This window comes from Amia ocellicauda, chromosome 16, assembly GCF_036373705.1.
Source record: "Amia ocellicauda isolate fAmiCal2 chromosome 16, fAmiCal2.hap1, whole genome shotgun sequence".
Lineage (NCBI taxonomy): Eukaryota > Metazoa > Chordata > Actinopteri > Amiiformes > Amiidae > Amia > Amia ocellicauda.
This window is the reverse complement of record NC_089865.1, coordinates 19,066,349-19,086,129: the sequence shown is the minus strand read 5'-3', so window position 1 is coordinate 19,086,129 and position 19,781 is coordinate 19,066,349. Positions and strand designations below refer to the sequence as shown.

Genomic DNA, 19,781 nt, shown 5'->3' with positions numbered 1-19,781 from the left:
ATGGCTGGACATATACCAGGTGGGGGACCCTGCTGTTGTACCCCTGAGTAAGGTACTGTACCCAGACTGCTCCAGTAAATCCCCAGCTGTATAAATGGGTAATTGTATGTTAAAAAGAATTTGATATACTGTAACATTTGTAAGTTGCCCTGTATAAGGGTGTCTGTTAAAAAATATATTGACCATCACCCTTCATGAAAGTTAACTATATCATATACAATCGTGCAAACTTTATGTAGCTTAGACGTTTTACAAACCTGCTTATAAGCAATACAATTCTAAATGTATAATCCAAGCTAACATGTGCATATCATCTTATACCTTTCTTTCCGCGTAAATCTGCATCAATATTTAATAAAAAGTATTATTTACAGCTGTCATAATTTACCCCAACATTTTTTGTTTTGTTTGTTTTCTCTCTCATTGTAACATTATAGACTTATTTTAAACGTTTGCACCACTCCCTTCTAACAATATACAACAACTAGGCCTATTCCTCTTGGGAGGTCCATCTTTAATAATGATAACAATAAAATCACTTGAGCCGGATCTGCCTCCTACAAAAAAAATGTACTGTCTTGCTCCTGTCAGCTCGGATCCAATTATATTCGCCCTGCTGCCTTGACATTGAACTGCTTGTGGACATTGAAAGGCAAACACCTCTGACCCGGAGGACTGGTTTATCCCCCACTGGTGTCATTTGATCTTGTAAATGCCTATTACAATATCTAATTTTGGAGTCACCTGGCAACTGTGGCTTTGACAATAACTTCAGGTGTGGGGAAGACAGTTAATGCTGCCTTATGAAACCTAACGTCCCAGATCACGGGTACAAACCAAGACCATACTGATCACACAAAGCTTACGTTACTGTTCAATAAATTGGACTCGAAAGCAAAATAAAAGAGCAAAGGCTGGCTCAGGTATTAGTGTACGATCACTATCCAAGCAATAACATTGAGGGAAATAAATCGTTTATATATATATATATATATATATATATATATATATATATATATATATATAGGAAAACCACAATGTGATTGAAGGTTTCCAGAAAGTTATGTGAAGGAGGGTGACAAAACAGGCCAGAGTTGAGGACAAGATGAAGACTGCAGACAACGACAAGAGAAAAGGTAAGGGAGAATTCTCATTTTCCTCATAGCTTACTGCAAGATGGTTGTATTAAATTCAGATTAGTAATACACAAGAACCTATTTCATGTTTTTATGCACATTCTGATTTGCAGTAATACTAGTATGATTGAACTACGGCAATAATAAAGTTTGTTCAGATCATGTCTGCAAAACACTGTTGTTCACCGAGGTAGTTTTTGTTTACTGAACTTGTAAACAGAATAAATTATCCAGTATGTTGTAGGTTAACAGAGGCTTAATAGTGCTGAACTGAAGGAAGATCATGCAAATAGTTTACAATCTCTTTCAGGTTTCCCCAATTTCAATTCAGAAATTAATCAATTCAGCTCCCTACACAGTGGCGTACGGGAAATTATTGTGCTCACCCCCCCTAATTGGAGCATGTCTTTAATTGGAAACTGAGGAAATCATGTTTGAATATGTCCTAGAGATGCTGTCTGGACCAGAAAATAAAATCCATCCAGCTGAAGCAGATGGTATGGGAGAAAACATAGCTAAAAAGGTAAGTGTGGAAATAAATAAATAAATAAATAAATAAATAAATACATACAATGTATTTATATATATATATCATGTAGTTGTTTTTTTAGCTATTAGCATAAACAATGCTCACACGAAATGCTGATGCTAATGCTTTTTTCTTTTTTCTCTATAAATAAATCAATGCCAACCAACCTTGTAAAAACAAGCAAACAAACAAACAAGAAACATCAGTTTGAATTGGATGTATGAAGATTATTACACCATGTAGACTGCAAAATACCTTTATTGTATTTTGCAGTCGACATGTAATAGTCAGTGTCATATTTTGTATGCAGTCAATAATATATATATATATATATATATATATATTGTGTAGGCTAGTTTGTTATTATGTATTTAATAATTAATTAAACATTTTTTCATGGCAGGCTGAGTATATATTTAAAAGTAGAAACCGGGACATATTGAAAACATTTCTAAAACAATTACATATTTTTTATTTTTAAAGAAAAGCATTGTTAGTTTCTAGATATTTGCCATTCGTTTTTGAGCAACTCGTCTACAAAAATGACAAATGTTTGTAAGTGTTATAAACAGGGCATTTCTTGTACTTCAATTATTTGACATGGATTCTCTTGTAAAAATACGTGAAGTTCAGCCACATAATAGTTGTGTGTCATGTCGGTCCTGGAAGTCGTTGGTGTTCAGTTCAGTATGAAATCAAAGCCCAGTCTTTCCTCTTGTGCAACGTGCTGTCATTCACCCCACCCGCAAGCAGAGCAGCCAGTTTAATCGAGAGACACGGGCCAGAGAAGACTCAGTCCCAAATCCCAATCCCAATCCCAAATTCTTCATTTGTACATGGCGTAAAAATGAAGAAAACATGCCCATTGTCATGTGTAAACCTGCACTTTACGTGCACATTCTGCTGTTTTAGATAATCGTCTATATCCTGAAATGGCCACATTTTAAAATTGCAAGATAACTGGTCCGTATGTTGAGGGGGTCAAGGTAAAGTAAATTGCTGATGGACGTTTCATGGTTAATGACAATGCGGACTACACCTGACAGGGATATGCATGCTAAACGTCATGTAAATATGATGCATATCAGCAGTGACGCGCACAGCCCTGCAGGGGGCAGAGGCTGAAAAAAGCCAGGCGGCGCCGCGGTGCAGGAGGGCGGGTGTGCCAAGGGGTAGAGCTAGCCTGTCTAGCTGCAATCCAAATGATGATCATGATTAGTTAGTTAGTTTGCCAGTTGTCAACTAGTGATTTTTATAGTATTGTATGTATGTATTATTTATTGTAGTTTTTTGATGTGCACTGTGCAATATAGTATTTTCAGAACTGAGTATTTTTGGTGTGGGTGTTTTTTAGTTGATTATTAGTTATTGTTGTTATTATGTGCATTATTTACATTTGTATTTATTACTAAATCGATTTCTTCAAGGTGTACAGTGCATGTTCAAGTGCAATGAATGTTCTGTGATGTGCACTATTTAAATGTTTGTGTGTCTTTTAGTTTTACCTAAACATTTTTGTCTTCAACTAAAATGTTTTGCAGTGAGGTGGTGGGGTGGGGAGGCACAATCATATCTCGCCTATCCCAACAGGCTAGGGAGGGCCCTGGTCACAGCCTATATGTAGCAAAGTAACTGGTTTTAAGCAGTGAAGTAGTGGTAAAAAAGGTGGGTAATGTAGCGTCCTCTAGGACCAAAGGAAAGGATCCAAGTGCAGGCTTAGGGTTGAAGCAGATAATCCGATAAGGGCAAACGAGAAAGAGTAAACAGGGACAGTCCAGGTCAATCGATCAAGCGAACAGGCTAGTGGGGAGATCCAAAAGGGGTAAACGAGAGAGGGAAGCAAGAGGTCAAAAATACACGGTAAGGCAATAAAGAAACAAGGCTCAGAATTGATCCAGGAGAGAATGCAAGACTTTGCGATGAAGCTAGGAAACAGAGGGGTTTAAATACTGTGTAGCAAAGAAGGTTTGAACTAGGTGAATGAATGACTAACCAATGACAGGAGAGGAGGAGAGAACAGGTGCTCCTGGAAGGAAAGAATGTGGAAAAACTGGCTGGACTGGACAAAGGAAAGGAGAAGCACTAGATTTAGTATTCGGGAGAGGGAGACCTCTGGTGGTGAACTAAGGTAGAAGCAGGGGAGACCGTGACAGGTAAACTATGAATTTCTCTGGATAATTTTGATATGACAAATAATTCATCAATATAATCGAAAACGTATTACATTTTTAAACAGTATCAATTCAGTGCATTTGATGCAAGTCTAATAAAAAGGAAGGCCTATGGGTAATTAATTAGGTTATTAATCTAAAAAAATAATCTGGACTGAACACACATTCCACCAAACATATGATTTGCAAATGTTGATATTAAAATATTGTTATTCACATTAATAATGATCTGATATGAGCTACACTGCAAATACAGTAAGTATTTTGAAGCGCTAAAGAGCACTAGTGTGGATACAATATGTGATGATAAACAATGTATTGATGTACAATACATAACTGTTACACATGAAATTGGTGACAACTAATTTTTGCAGTTCATCACATTTGCTTGCAGAACTCTTTGTCTGAACACTTGCCGGGAAACCAAATAAAACTAATCATTTTGACTAACTGAAGTTAGTATGTTGACCACATTCAAAATTCTTGTCTACTTGTGTGTTTTTAATCACAGATGTCAATGGCAATGACAAGAACAACTATTAGTTCCTCTTTAGGACAACAATGCCCAGAGTGCCTCTCTGTCCGCATCCAGAGGTGCTGGCTGTCATGTGCGTCACCGCGTATCGGAGGCTCCCTGTGTTTTAACAATCAAGATCTGACATACTCTTATCAGAAACTACAGTGTTGTATTTAACATTTGATACCTGATTATCCAAGAGCCTGGGTTTTTTCGGGGGAGGTGAATACAAGGAAGTCGCAGGAGTTAATGGCCGTTTAAAACAGTTTCGTACGTCTGTCACCTCTGTCCGAGTGAGAGCGATTGTTGCGTATCGCTGGTTTAGCCGCGGCTGCGCAGTTCTGCACCGTCAGTACAGCGGGAAGCGGAGGAGCGCAGTTTCCTGCTGGAGAGGTGAATCCGTGCACGCATGCGCAGCGCACATAACGCGCGTACTTCGCGTGCGTGAGCAATGCTGGGAACGCGGGAATAAGTAGGTAAACGATAATTAATTAAATGAAAATGTGAGTAAACGGTATTTCACAAATAAAAAGTTGCTTAAACAGCGTTTGCGTGCGTTTGCCACCCTGGTTTTAAGTAATTGGCAGAACTGTTTTATGGACAGCATCTATACATGAATACGCCTACAACACCGTGGGATCCATAACCTACTCAAGACTGTTTTTCACAAATTCAGTGTAAGCATTGTTTGCATAATCTACCTTTTTAATGTAATAATAAAGCATGCATCCAAAAAGTGGTGCCATTCTCCTTCAACTGCGTATGTGCAATCAGTCAGGTGAACTTTATTTTCATATTCAAGAACAAGATATATAAACAAACATAATATTACAAAATCACAGTCCTTTCATTTGTGAAACGATCTTAAAGCATAAGCAATAATTCACAGTTTTAGTAGCTTTCTTATTGTTTGAGTGTAAGATGTTATTTAAGTATTGTTTGATATCACTGAAAACAAGGAAAGGAGGTTTTTTGTTTATATATTTACATTTATAGATATGGAATTTGGCTAAAAATATGAGATTAATAATACAGTATTGTTTTTCCTTATCCTTACTGTATGATGTAGTAAAACCAAAAAGCACATTTCCCATAGCAAGGTAAAGTCTATACATATATAATCATTAATAAATCTACAGACATCTTGCCATAGTTTCTGTGAATAATTGCAATGCCAGAATAAGTGTAATACCATTTCTGGGTACAAATCACATAGGGTAGAGTTTACATTTATTTCCTTTAATTTTTTTTTTTTTTTTTTTCAAAAAATGGTTGGCAGGATAACCATTTGTGAATTATTTAAAGGGAACTTCTATGGGCTCAAATTAGTGCCATGAGTATCGCATTAAAAACAATATATATCGCATTAAAAAAAAAATATATATATATATATATTGTAAACAAACAAAAAATGTATCGAAACCAAAAAATAAAATAAAAAAACGATAGCAAAACTCGCCTGCAGTCCCTGTGTTTGGTTGCGATGCTGCAATTTTTGCTTTCGCCGCCAGTTTCTTTGCTTTCGATTAAAACATTTTCGTTGATTAGTTTTGGTGCTGTTTACAGGGAGGCGTGGATCCTGGGTCTCCATTGGTCCAGTAGGTTTGAGTGACGGTTCCTCCTGACCCAATCAGTGAGCAGGGTGGGCTGGTCTGACAGTCACCTCTCTGCAACACATCTGTCTTCACCGCTGACTGACACATAGAATGAGTGGAGCAACTACATGGCCTCGGAATTTAATTATAAACAAAGCAAGCTTTTAATAAAAGTTGTGGACAATCGCTTTCTACATATTACATGTGTTTATTTCATACAGCCTTTATTCGCATATTTATCAATGGCGCCAGTAATTTTGTAGGTGACTGTCCATATATATATAGTGTGTATGTGTGCATGTATGTATGTATGCGTGTGTGCGTTTCTTACCTAAACATAAACTGGGACATCACATGCTCTTAATGAATACGATGCCCCTCCATTTGCCTCTTGCTAAATGACGTGATCTACATCAGTCTGGCGCTGTTACCTGAGCAGCTGAATTAAAGTGCTCTGCAGGTTACATTAATATGCACATGATATTAAACATGTTACTGTGCACGTAGCAGGTGAATCCTGTGTTGTGTTTCAGTGCTGTATGTTTGGGCTCAAATGGCGGTGAGATTGTCCAGCTCTTGACTGCTGCTCTCTGCGCACACAGGATGTTTAATGAGTCGCTGAATCGGCGCTGCTGTTGAAACCGAGACAGTCGATACCATCCCACACAGAGATCACCCGACCCGATCACGCTGCTCACTGATTGGGTTAGGAAGAACCGTCACTCAAACCTGCTGGACCAATGGAGAGCCAGGATCCACGCCTCCCTGTAAATCCCGCCCTCACGACAAAACAGTGCCAAAACTCGTAAACGAAAAAAAAAAATCGAAAGCAAAGAAACTGGCGGCGAAAGCAAAAATTGCAGCATCGCAACCAAAGACAGTGACTGCAGGCAAGTTTTGCTTTTTTTTTGGTTTCGATACTTTTTTTTGTTTACAATTCTATCAATTTTGCATTCGATTTTTTAAATTTTGATCTCAACATCAATTTTTTCAGTTTTTTTTTGTTTTCAATATTTTTTTTATGCGATATATATTTTTTTGACTGCAATACTTATGGCGCTAATTTGAGCCCATAAACTTCTATCATTTTAGTAATAATCAGTATTTATAAGGCAATGTCCAAATCTTTTTCCAGCAAATATTGGTCACGAAATTTCCCCAATAGACAAAACAAAAGGGGAAAATACTACATGTCTTTGAAACAAAACATGTATTTCACTATTATTTTTCCTAGATGAAAATCATATGTTACCTATTGCTATGTCAACTGGATCCAGCGAAGGTCCTGCAACTGGTTTCAACACATCTTTGAACAACATGCTACTCCTGAAGGGATTTAATCAAAAACTCCCTCAGAGTTACTGGAACTCCAAACACTGATAAAAATTCCAAATAGTTTAGTAACAACCCCCTCGCATTAAACAGTTGACCCACCAACAATATATGATTGTCAAACCATTTTTCAAAGAATAGGGATCTCTATTACTCCATATAAAATAATTGTGTGGATACTTTTTTTTTATATATATATATTAATATAATATATAATATATTAATGATTAGGCTAACAGCACCTGTTTATGGAAACTGGACAATTTATAATGAATTTGATCAATTTTATAGTTACAAAGTAAGATGCATTTAAGGCCACCTAAGTGGGAGACAACATAGTGAGGGATGAAATTCCAAATTGAGTTTGAATTCTTGAAAAAATGTTTAATCCAGTTGATCTTGAATGTGTTATTTAAGGTTTGAAAATCAAAAACTTTAGCCCTCCACACTCATGTATTCATCACCACACATTTTCTAATATAATGTGTTCTGTTTTTCCATACATAATTGTCTACTGTCTTACAGTCAACATATAAAGTTAAAGCAGCATACATTATTCTAGAAATACCTTCCTCCTTAGCAAGCAAATCTCTCTCATTTAGAGATAAATCTTTGTAACCAGTGCTTTAATTTTCTTTGAGTTTCCACAATAATAGGACTAAGGGTCAGCGTAAACCTGGCTTCTTGATCTTTAGAAATAACAACTTCCTAAATAAGTAAGTTAATTGGTATATTACATAGAGAGCTTTCTTACAATATTTGAGGGCAAAAAGTTCACATTTGTTTAAATTTAGGCAGAGACCAGATGCTTTAGAAAAAACATGGATTACATTGAGAGCAATTTTCAACTGAGTAGCATCTCTAAAAAAAAAAAGAGTAGTGTCATCTGCCAACTGACTAATATTTATTTATTTATTTATCAAGATGCTCATTTTGATGTGTACTGTAAGAAGTTGTGTGGCAATTCAAAAAAGATAAAGAGAAATCTGACACCCTTGTCTTATGCAATGTTTTAAATCAAATCTTGGGGCTGTGCAATGTTTTAATTTAATAGAGTTACTTCCATTCCATTCCTTAGAACACATCTTATAGAATTGTTATGCCATCAACCCCAGGAGATGTATTATTCTTAAGATGTGTAATAGAGTATCTTTGTCATTTACACTGATTGGTTGATTTGCTCTGATTTGAGTCTAGGAAAAGAGTTGTGGCTTCCTTGCAATATGTGAAAAGCAGAATTTTGTTCTCCTTCCTCAAGCCATGTTCTCCTATATCTGATGAAAGCTCATTTAGCCCTAAATGTATACATTTTATCCAGCTTATTTTGAGAAGTATTTCATTCAATTGTTTCATCCTCTGATAAACTTTCAGGTGGTTTACAAGACAGAAGTAATTTTCATGACATGTCTTTCCTCCAAACTCCTAGTTCTTGCTAGAGTGCTTCCATATTTTCTTAAATATTTGCAAGTTCAAATTTGAGGAGCTCCCAATTGTTATGAAATAAGTTATTTGTCTCTGCCTTATTCCAAATATGAATCCCCACCTAATACAAGTAAAAAATTTGGAAACTTGGAAAGCCATTAACTAATTTGAGTATCTAGGCATTCGAGTATATTAACATTCTTTGCTTTAGAGTTATACCCTTAAACATTAATAATAATCAAAGTGGTCTTCTATTCTTACTACAAGACCAGACCTTACTAATGACCAGAAGGATAACAGTCTGTTTGCAGAATTTCCCCAGAAAACCTGTTTTTCAGTGTAATAATACCAGCCGTATGCCATGAACCACATGCAAGCCAAATATCAAGACCCCATTGGGATCTCCAAAAAATAGTAATTTATATTATAATGCAATTCATGAAAAATAAAATAAAAAAATAAACTGTTTAGCAAATAAAACAATACTTCGCGTTTAACATTTTGCCTTAACCCCTTGGCATTAAGATAATTTATAGAAAATGACAAAGTTATGGAACAAGAAAGCGATATAGGTTAATAAGTATACAGTTAGGTCCATAAATATTTGGACAGTGACACAATTGTCATCATTTTGGCTCTGTATGCCACCACAATGGATTTAATAGGAAATAATCAAGATGTGCTTTAAGTGTAGACTTTCAAATTTAATTTGAGTGTAGTTACATCCACATTGGGAGAACAGTGTAGGAATTACACCCATTTTTATATGTGGTCCCCCCAATTTTAGGTGCTCAAAAGTATTTGGATAAACTAACATAATCATTAATTAAATTGTGAGTTTCAATACTTGGTTGCAAATCATTTGCAGTCAATGACTGACTGAAGTCTGGAACCCATAGACATCACCAGATGCTGGGTTTCTTCCCTGGTGATGCTCTGCCAGGCCTGCACTGCAGCTGTCTAGAAATCAAAACAAACCAATCAGAGAGAGAGCAAAAACATTAGGTGTGGCCAAATCAACTATTTGGTACATTATTAGAAAGAAAGAATGCACTGGTGAGCTCAGGAACACCAAAAGCCCCGGAAGACCACGGAAAACAACTGTGGTGGATGACAGAAGAAATCTTTCCCTGGTGAAGAAAAACCCCTTCACAACAGTTGGCCAGATCAAGAACACCCTCCAGAAGGTAGGTGTATATGTGTCAAAGTCAACAATCAAGAGAGGACTTCACCAGAGTAAATACAGAGGGTTTACCACAAGATGTAAACAGGAAACAGGAAGGCCAGATTAGAATTACACTCTAAAGAACCCTGTACAATTCTGGAACAACATCCTATGGACAGATGAGACAAAGATCAACTTGTACCAGAATGATGTGAAAGAGAAGAGTATGAAGAAGGGAAAGAACTGCTCATGATCCGAAGCATACCACCTCATCTGTGGAGCATGTTATGGCATGGGCATGTATGGCTGCCAAGGGAACTGGTTCCCTTGTATTTATTGATGATGTGACTGCTCACAAAAGCAGCAGGATGAATTCTGAAGTGTTTAGGGCTATATTATCTGCTCAGATTCAGACAAATGCTTCAAAACTCATTGGATGGCGCTTTACAGTGCAGATGTACAATCACCTGAAGCATACTGCAAAAGCAATCCAAGACTTTTTTAAGGCAAAGAAGTGGAATGTTCTGTAATGGCCAAGTCAATCACCTGACCTGAATTCAATTGAGCATGCATTTCACTCGCTGAAGGCAAAACTAAAGACAAAACGCCCCAAGAACAAGCAGGAACTAAAGACAGCTGCAGTACAGGCCTGGCAGAGCATCACCAGGGAAGAAACCCAGCATCTGGTGATGTCTATGGGTTCCAGACTTCAAGCAGTCATTGACTGCAAAGGATTTGCAACCAAGTATTACATCCATCCATCTATTTTTGAAACCGCTTATCCTGGTGAGGGTCATGGGGAAGCCGGAGCCAATCCTGGCAGGCCAACCAAGTATTGAAACTCACAATTTAATTCATGATTATGTTATTGGTGTAATTCCTTCACCGTTCACCCAATTTGGATGTAACTACCCTCAAATTAAAGATGAAAGTCTACACTTAAAGCATAGCTTTCCATATCGCATCTCTCAAAAAAAGGTGAACTGAAGAATGATGCCTCTGTGTTTGAAGTTGTCCTGATGTCTGCTGCCGATCCGATGCACAGTATCAGTTGCCTCTTTCCCTCTGGAAGAATAGCTTGGCAAATCCGGATGGAACTTTTTGCACACATCTTGATTTTCGACCTCAGGAAGCCTATATAGAGCCTCAGATTCCAGTGCATTGAGTAGCTTTCTAAATCTGCAATTCGCTTTTCACAAAGATCCATCCACCCCTCCTCCTTTTTGATGCGTTTTTCAAATAAATCAATTTTTCCCCACAAATCTTTAATTTCAGCACAGGCGAAATCAACTGTCTTTTTTAAACCTTCAGTTTTGAGTGGGTTATCCCGAATCAGTCTCTCCAGGGCATCTGACTGGGAATTGATAAGATGTGAAAGTGAGGCAACCATATCAGTATTAGTAGTAGTAGGGATGTCTGAGATGTGCTCCGACTTACTCTTCTTCGAGGCAGGTTGTTTACTTGGAGTAATAGGTAAAGGGGGAAATTCTTCATTGATAACAGTCGTTAAAGGATCTGTTATGCCAGCATAATTATGACAGTCGGCCATAAGAGTGTTATCTGTTGTTTGCATAGCTATGTCAGTTGCAGAAGATATATCTACTTCACGCAATTTGTATCTTCTTTTCCTGTCTGCTTTCGATATCGGACCAGAATAAAACATAATAATAAAAATTACATCACAGTCCTAATGAAATAACAAAATAAACTGTCAGATTGAAAAATACATCTGAAACTATTAACATACTTATATTTTGTACCTATAGTACCAAAAGTAGCAGTTGCTCATCCAAAGAAATGTATGATTCAGTATGGTGGCTAAACCATATACCCCATCATCTTCAGTTTCGGCTTGCAGGTAGTGGACTTTAACTTGTGTGAAGATTCATATGTATATTGTATTCCAGTGTGCAGAAAATGTGTAACATGTGACATGTAACGTGTTATTTTTCAGTGGCCCATGGCCGCCATGTTTTTCGGTGTTTATAGTGCTCCGTACAATTGCCATTCATGGCAAATTTCGGCACAGTTCTGGAGAAGTCACCACTGGAAGCTTCGTAATATGATGCAAAATGGATGCCAAACCAAGAGACTGATCTTTTGAACAGCTGTAAAACTAGGTCATAAGGCAATAACATGCACAAAGTAGTTGATGAGAAGAAGATTTTTGTTGCTTCATCACAAAAAGCAATATGGCAGCATACCATACTTTAATGTTGCAGTTTATGGAAGCTACTGAGTAACACAGCAAATCTTCTGCAAGTAATCTCTCTTCTGCACTGTTATTATAGTTTCACTGCATCTACACTACTTTGGAGCAGCTACTTGTGACATCACCTCAAATTGCAGCTGAAATCAATATAGGGAGTTACCGCCCTGTGTAGCGAGAATAGTCCATTGCAGAGCTGTGGAAGCATGGAGGATTTAATTGAGCCTCAATTAAGCAGCGCTGAAACCATGACATGCAAATCTCTTTCTCCTTCCTTTCAGAAATTCTCCATCAACTCTTGGATTATAGAAAACATCAAGAAGAAGCATTGTCAGTACTACGTGGAGAATTCCAGGTAAACGTTTAACTTGTGCTTTTGTTATTTGGTCTCAGATGTGTGTTTATTGACAGACATGGATTACTGCCTGCTTAAGCATTGACCTTGATCAGTACGATCCCAAATGCAAGGCCAGTTGACTGTGGAACAGTTCCACTGCCAAAACAAACCAATATTGCCTTCTTTATGTGTATTAACCAGTGCATTCTGACCAATACAGTAGCTGGTTTTATTTTAAGTTCAAAATGTCTCAAAATACCACAGCCAGATACATGATTGGTTCTAATATAAAGTTAATAAAAGTAAAAAACAGAATCAAGAGATTTGTACTGGAGGTATTTCATTAGGTTTGATTCATTAGATGAATTTGATTTTAATGTCATCTGGGAATGTATCTATCTGTCTGTATGTCTGTCCATCTAGCTAACTCTCCATGTATCTCTGTCTGCACCATTGTGCTTTACTTCTAAATCTAATAAGCTTTTTCACACACATCAAAACATGCAGTGAAATAATGTCATTGCTCTTTCAGTAAAGGAAGATGTCATTGTGGATATGTGAAGGAATTCCATTCAGCAGAAGCTTTAAAGTCAGAGGATTTCTTGGGTGAAACGTGGAAACTGCAGAGACATGTCAGCGAGGCTCCCACTGATGCGTTTGGAGAGATTACATTCACTGGAGCACGGCAGAAAGTTAGCAAGGTGCAATATGATCATCTGTATTCTGTACTGATCAGTCTTTCTGTTTTCATTATGATCACCGCATTCCCTCCAGTGATCACTGTTCACACCATAACTACCCTGAAAAATGTCTATGTCTATCTATTGGGGTTGGCATTGATTAAAGGGAAGGTAGCATCACCAGTCTGTAGAGGAGGGAGGGCAGGGCCTAGAAGATATAAGGAACAGGAGTGATGTTTGAGATTATTTGGATTGTTGGTGGGTTTGAATACTTGATGGTGGTCTTGTGATGGAAACAGCAAGAGAAGAAGACATCATTACATGTTGATGTCTATTTGTAAGAATAGCAGATCCTATGAATAGTATTAATTGATTGGTAGACGGTTCACAGATTGCATTTATGTATTCTCTTGGAATATATTTGCATAGTATTAATACAGTATCAATAATCCTGTTTCTGTCAATCATTCACAGAGAATTGTTCCCATACAATAACCCTTTCTGGCTCACAATTAAACTTGCTAATAGATTGTTAGTACATTTTATACAATTACTTTTGTATAACCTGAACAAAAGTTAGTTTACACTTTGGTGCAAATATGTCATTTACCTCCCGAATATAAGGCTTTCTCCAGGTGCTGTGAACAAGGCCACTTCTCATACCCAACACGCTCACTCATCAGCCTTTTTTTGTGGACAGTTTGTGCGAGTGTCTTCAGACACCTCCCCTGCGACCCTCTATCAGCTGATGACCGAGTACTGGAATCTCAGTCCACCCAACCTGCTCATCTCTGTCACTGGTGGGGCAAAGAACTTCTACATGAAGGCCCAGCTGAAGAGCATGTTCCGCCGAGGGCTCATCAAGGTGGCTCACACTACAGGTACAACCTTCATGCTGCTCCGGTCATCCTATAGGAGCTCTTAAAGGTTTATTTGGATGAATTGTTTCAATCTGTAAAGCCCTCCGTGGCTACCTTGTGAAGGGCTCTATACAACATCTAAATTAATCTAACACACAATAAAATCATCAGACATGAATATTGGGAGATGTTTCAATAGTTTTAATAAAGATGTTCCTGTGGCAGGATCATACCTTTCCTTGTCTGTCTGTTGGCCTATTTTTGTTTTAGCAGGATCCCACATTTCCGTGTGCTTTTTTGAAAAATGGTCCATCATTAAGAAGCTTTCATATTATACATGTATATTCATATATAACATATGACAGTCGGCCATAACTCTGTACTACTCTGTAGGAATATTATAATTGCTTCAAAAAACATTTTACAATGAGTTTATGCCTTCATCTGAGCTGTCTTTTGTTGTGTGTCGGTGTATTCCTCTAGAAAGTTTTCCATTTGACAATCACTTATGTAAGTCCATTAAATATTGCCATCATGCAGAGGGCCTGTCCTGATTGAATGGGTTCAGTTCAATGCAGTGCAATACAAGAGTGATCATGTGTCCCACTGAATGTATTGGTATGTATTAGAGCTGAGCACTCTTCTTACAATGTGGTCTGTGTGCAGGCGCATGGATCCTGACAGGGGGCACGAACACTGGAGTGATGAAGCATGTGGGCACAGCAGTGCAAGACTACACCACGAGCACCGTCTCCAAGGATGACAAGATTGTTACTATCGGCATAGCAACCTGGGGGACAGTGCACAACCGCCAGTATCTCGTGGACCCTGAGGTGAGCTGCAGCAGAAGGCAATGAAGAGTACATGAAAGGCACAGCTTTCTGAACACACCACATTACCCATTAACACTGGTTTATGGACAACTAGGAGATGTCAAGAAAGGTCGGATCAATTATCTACATGTTGAGCCGAAACCTACTGTTTTTAATGTTTCTATTTTCTTATGTTCTTACAGCACATAGCTCACAGAGCATGGAATGTGCCACACACACGTGTACAGTACTGTGCAGAAGTTTGAAGGCAAAGGGTGGTCACACCGAATATAGATTTGATTTAGATTTTTCTTCTGTTCAGTTACTTTGCATTTAATTCATTGATAAATATAATCTATTAACATGTCTATTTTTTAAAGCATTCTTACTTTATAGCATTTTTTCACACCTGCTAAAACTTTTGCACAGTACTGTATATAGTTGTTGCACTGATCAACTCAACAATTTAATTAAAAATAAGACTAGTAAGCAACTCCAGCTGTAAATCGTCTTTAATATCACTTTGAATAATCCATTCTGAATCCAGACTCAACACACTGGTCTTTGAAATGGATTATGCAGTCTGAAATGAAAAGCTTTTCTGCCTCACACATATTTAAGTGCCTAAACCAGAGGGAGGCAAATTGGTATTACATTTACACTAAGAATTATTAATTGATAAATACTTAGATAACAGAACATATTAAACTAAATCACATTGCTTCAAAAGAAGGATGTGAATATCGTTTACTACAGCTGTATATTTAATGCTTAGATGGGATCAGTCCTTCATGGCGTCGACATGGGTGTACTGGTATTCTACAAGTTTGATGTAAAGATTAAGCATATTGCATTTCTACAGCATGGCTTTAATCATCCAACTTGTGCTTTACATTTTATTTTTTTCTTCTGGTTGATTCCAGTTTCTCATGATTCACCAGAGCCAGAAAATGTCCTAAACCATTCCGCTGCTTCCTTTGCAGGGGAAGTTCCCGGGACATTACCCCCTGGATGCAGAGAGCCAGGGCCGCCTGTCCTGTCTGGACATCAACCACTCGCACTTTATACTGGTGGACAACGGCACTCATGGCAGTTACGGAGTGGAGATTGCTCTGAGGAGCAACCTGGAGAAATTCATCAGCATGCAGCCCCTGGGGAAAATAGGTGACATTGACCTCTGTCTTAGTTCAGTTGTTTATCAGTTTTCTATGAGGTTCTTGTTGCTGTTTAACACAAGTCTTCCCTTCCCTAGGGGTTGCTGCTGAAGATGGAGGAGTAACCATACCCGTGGTGTGTGTGGTGCTTGAGGGAGGACCCGGCACACTGGATGTGAGTCTTTCTCAGTCAGCTGATAATTCAGACTCCTCTCTCATGTGGTTCAATTACCTATAGAATAACAAGGGAGGAGGGAGGAGAAGGTGGAGAAGAGTTTGCGGGGGTTTTTGACAGTGGATTCGAAGAGTGATTGGAAGTAAGATTTCTAGGCTGAGGTGAGTGAGGAGGAGACTGTAGACAGTAGAGAGCGGTAGACTTTGAGGGCAGCTGGGAGTTTGGTCCTTTTCCACTTCTGTTCTGTGGCACGCAGACTAGTTTGGGTTGAGCGGAGAACAGCAGAGAGCCAAGGCTGAGGACGGGAGGGACGGGCAGGATGAGACGTGAGAGGACAGAGAGAGTCAAGGGAGGAGGTGAGGGAGGAGAACAAAGAGGAGGTAGCACAGTTGACAGATAGATGGGAAAAACAGTCAATGGAAGGTAAGAGAGTGAGGGCAGTGGAAGCAAGGGTGGAGGGGGAGACGGAGCAGAGATTACGGTGGAAGGTAACAGAGGGAGTATGTGGAGTGGGGAGGGAGGTGAGGGAAAGGGAGAAGGAGATGAAGTGGTGGTCTGAGATGTCCATGGGTGTCACGGAGAGTGTCGAAGGGGAACAGCCTCTAGAGAAGATGAGGTCTAGCTGGAAGCCTGCCCTGTGAGTGGGGGGAGATGAGAAGTTAAAGAGAAGTTCCCCTGGCATGTCTCCCTAACTCTGAATTCAGACCATCATTTGACATACATTGGTACACATAGTTTAATAACAACAACTCCATATAAAGAACATGCAGATAAGCAGATTTTAACAGAAACCATGATTTCATACTTCTGCTTTGGATCACCCCAAGTTTATTACTGAGTCAAGTAGTCATTCTGTATCCAGGACAGACATCAGCCTTGCAGATGCTACTGTGGTTTTATCTTTTGATGATTGATGAGCAGTCTGTATGCTAAGACTATGGAAAGGTAAATGAGTGAATGATCAATGCTGTCTGCTTGTATTTTGGGATACATACAGTGACCAGATCACTAAAATTCCACTTACAGAAGACCCTGTCAATGCTTACTATGGATAGGTATTAGTAATATAAAGTACAATTAAACTTATGTCTGTTGTAGAATGAAAATTCCAACCTATAATCAGTGAAGGCATGTTTAATTAATAGGAAATTGGAGAGAGAATTAGGTAAATGTGTTTTAAAAATGCATAAAGAGCCTCTGGGTTAAGCTTACAAACCTGAATCAGTTCCTCCTGTCGTGTGCTCTGTTCTTTGTAAAAGAGATAAAGATGTCTGACCCACTGCTGTGTGATCTCCTGCCAGACAATCTACAATGCCATGATCAATGGCACCCCCTGTGTCATCCTGGAGGGCTCGGGCCGGGTGGCTGATGTCATCGCTCAGGTGGCCAACCTGCCCGTGTCTCAGATCAGGGTCTCGGTCATCAAGAAACAACTGAAGAGGTTCTTCCCCAAGGAATATGACACTTTCGATGAGGTGAAAATCATCACATGGACCAAGAAGGTAATGTTAAGTGTGTCCTAGATAGGGTCAAGTAGGGTGGTGGGCTAATGGAAATTAAAAGCAAGGAAAACTAAACCTTGCACACTCTGTACAGAGCAGGATAAAACATATGTTACTGGATACAATTAACTATACAGTGGACTTGTATACAAAAACCCATTCTACCAATGAATCTTATTGAAGCCAATATGAACAATAGGAGACTATATAAACATGTGTCAATATGCAATCCATTGTGTGGTTATAACCTGTGAAATGATTCACTTGCCATAATTTAAAAGTGCTCAATGACCAGGTTATGTGCAGTAAGAATCCACTCTCTTTGGACATAGTAGGTGTCAGAAGTTAACACATAATCATAATCATTTTGTCAACAATTGCATTGATAAACTAGATATATGTATTCATTTTCTGAAGGTGTACATTTCAATACTGCTTTGTAAACAATCAATTCTGTTATTTGATTGTTTTTGACTTAATACTAAGTTACGGCTGATGCATTGATGCTCCCTACAGCCTGAATTATAATATAATATATAGTATGGCAGTGCTTTAATTTCAGAGTACATTGAGACATTAAAATTTCAATTAAAACTGGAAATATTGAGGTATTCTAAAACTTTTGACTGGTAGTGTACAATATGTAAATAATGTGTTTGCATGTGTGTAAAGCATAAACATATTATTCCTGCCTCTCCTGACATGTATTGTTCTATAACATAGTCATGGTATGTGATTTGTACAAAATGTCAAGGGATATGATAATTTCAGCTTAAACCCTTCAACATAATAGCATGTGATTGATGAAACATTGACTGTTTTTAGATTCAAGATATAATCCGAATGCGGCAGCTTTTGACTGTATTCCAAATAGATGAAGAAGGCCATAATGATGTGGATGTTGCCATTCTCCAAGCACTTTTGAAAGGTATGAGTTCTCATTGGCAAAGCTGTTTGTCCTACCATGGAAACAGGTTGCTAACTAATGGCCTGAGTTACAACTCTCAGAGGCACTTCTGCAAGGAAATTGCATGTGCTTGAGTCAGTAACTGCAATCTGTATTAAACCTATAATCTTAAGAACTGTGCCAGTTACCCTTTAAAAGCTTTATTGACATGTTCTAAAACATAGATGGCAATCTGCGGTCTGCTGTGAAGGTGTTTAATTGAATTATGCAGTCTTGGATTGCATTAAGATACATTATGATAATATACTAGAAAACAGTGTACTCCATCACGATACTCTTTACTTCCTATTAAATACAGGATCCTTCCATAAAGTGTTTTCATAATATATGCCATTCCTGAAACTGTACTCTCAGTGTCAACATTTGCAGTGTTTGCAGACTTATTCAGCATTTCAGTACTCTTGGCCTCTTCTGAAACAAATTCAGAAGGCTCTGTGCCAAATGCAATTGTTAGCTGGTATTGTTTAACAGACAAATGCCTAAAGAAGATGAATCAAATAACAGAATAAAATAAAAGCTGCAAAGCACTACTTCTCTATGCAAATATTTCTTGATCTTTCTAAAGCTGCAGCAAGTGGATACATGCTACATTTTGTGTACAACCGGCAATAACAGTGTGGTAGGTGACCCAAATGAGGTTTTAGTAATTGCTTTTCATATCCCCCTTTTGGAAATCATACTGATTGGGTTCTTTCTTGAAAAGCCCCAGCTTCCAAAACCAGTAACTCCCAGGAGAGGCAGAACTGGGCGAGGCAGCTGGAGCTGGCTGTGGGCTGGAATCGAGTGGACATTGCCAAGAGCGAAATCTTCACAGAGGACCGGCAATGGAAGGTCTGCATGCCTCTTCCATCTACCTTACACTTTGCTTTTACATATTTCTGACTTCAGCAAAGTGAGGCAAGTGACAGAAAGCAAAGCAGTAACATCTTGTGTACTTCAACCTGCAGAGTTGCTGTATAGTTGCCTGGGGAAGACATTATACAGATCAGATTGTGTTGCTTTTATCCTGCTCACCCTCGAGACTCCTGTGTAATCCACATTGATTGTTCAATATCAGACTTCAGTTATCAATATTCCTTTTTCCTGTCAGCTATACAAATTATACTGAAATCCAAATAGTGATCTGTAGTATTCTAGTATTGTAGAATTCTCAGTTATATTGGTGAAGACCCAAAATAACTATCACAATCATCATTGTAAACTGTGATTGTGGATTTG

General features: G+C 38.3%; 1 protein-coding gene across 1 annotated transcript in view; it reads left to right on the top strand.

Annotated features, from left to right (window-relative positions):
• Nucleotides 1–1,000: 1,000 nt before the first annotated feature.
• The window catches only part of LOC136711518 (transient receptor potential cation channel subfamily M member 2-like), a 50,153-nt gene continuing 31,372 nt past the window's right edge, over nucleotides 1,001–19,781 (top strand). Inside the window, exons 1-11 of the mRNA XM_066687837.1 lie at nucleotides 1,001–1,136; nucleotides 1,586–1,659; nucleotides 12,358–12,431; nucleotides 12,946–13,114; nucleotides 13,794–13,974; nucleotides 14,620–14,786; nucleotides 15,749–15,929; nucleotides 16,018–16,094; nucleotides 17,396–17,596; nucleotides 18,422–18,524; nucleotides 19,267–19,394. Coding sequence (XP_066543934.1) covers nucleotides 1,106–1,136; nucleotides 1,586–1,659; nucleotides 12,358–12,431; nucleotides 12,946–13,114; nucleotides 13,794–13,974; nucleotides 14,620–14,786; nucleotides 15,749–15,929; nucleotides 16,018–16,094; nucleotides 17,396–17,596; nucleotides 18,422–18,524; nucleotides 19,267–19,394 — 1,386 coding nt within the window. The 5' untranslated portion in view covers nucleotides 1,001–1,105. The remainder of the gene's footprint in view (nucleotides 1,137–1,585; nucleotides 1,660–12,357; nucleotides 12,432–12,945; nucleotides 13,115–13,793; nucleotides 13,975–14,619; nucleotides 14,787–15,748; nucleotides 15,930–16,017; nucleotides 16,095–17,395; nucleotides 17,597–18,421; nucleotides 18,525–19,266; nucleotides 19,395–19,781) is intronic.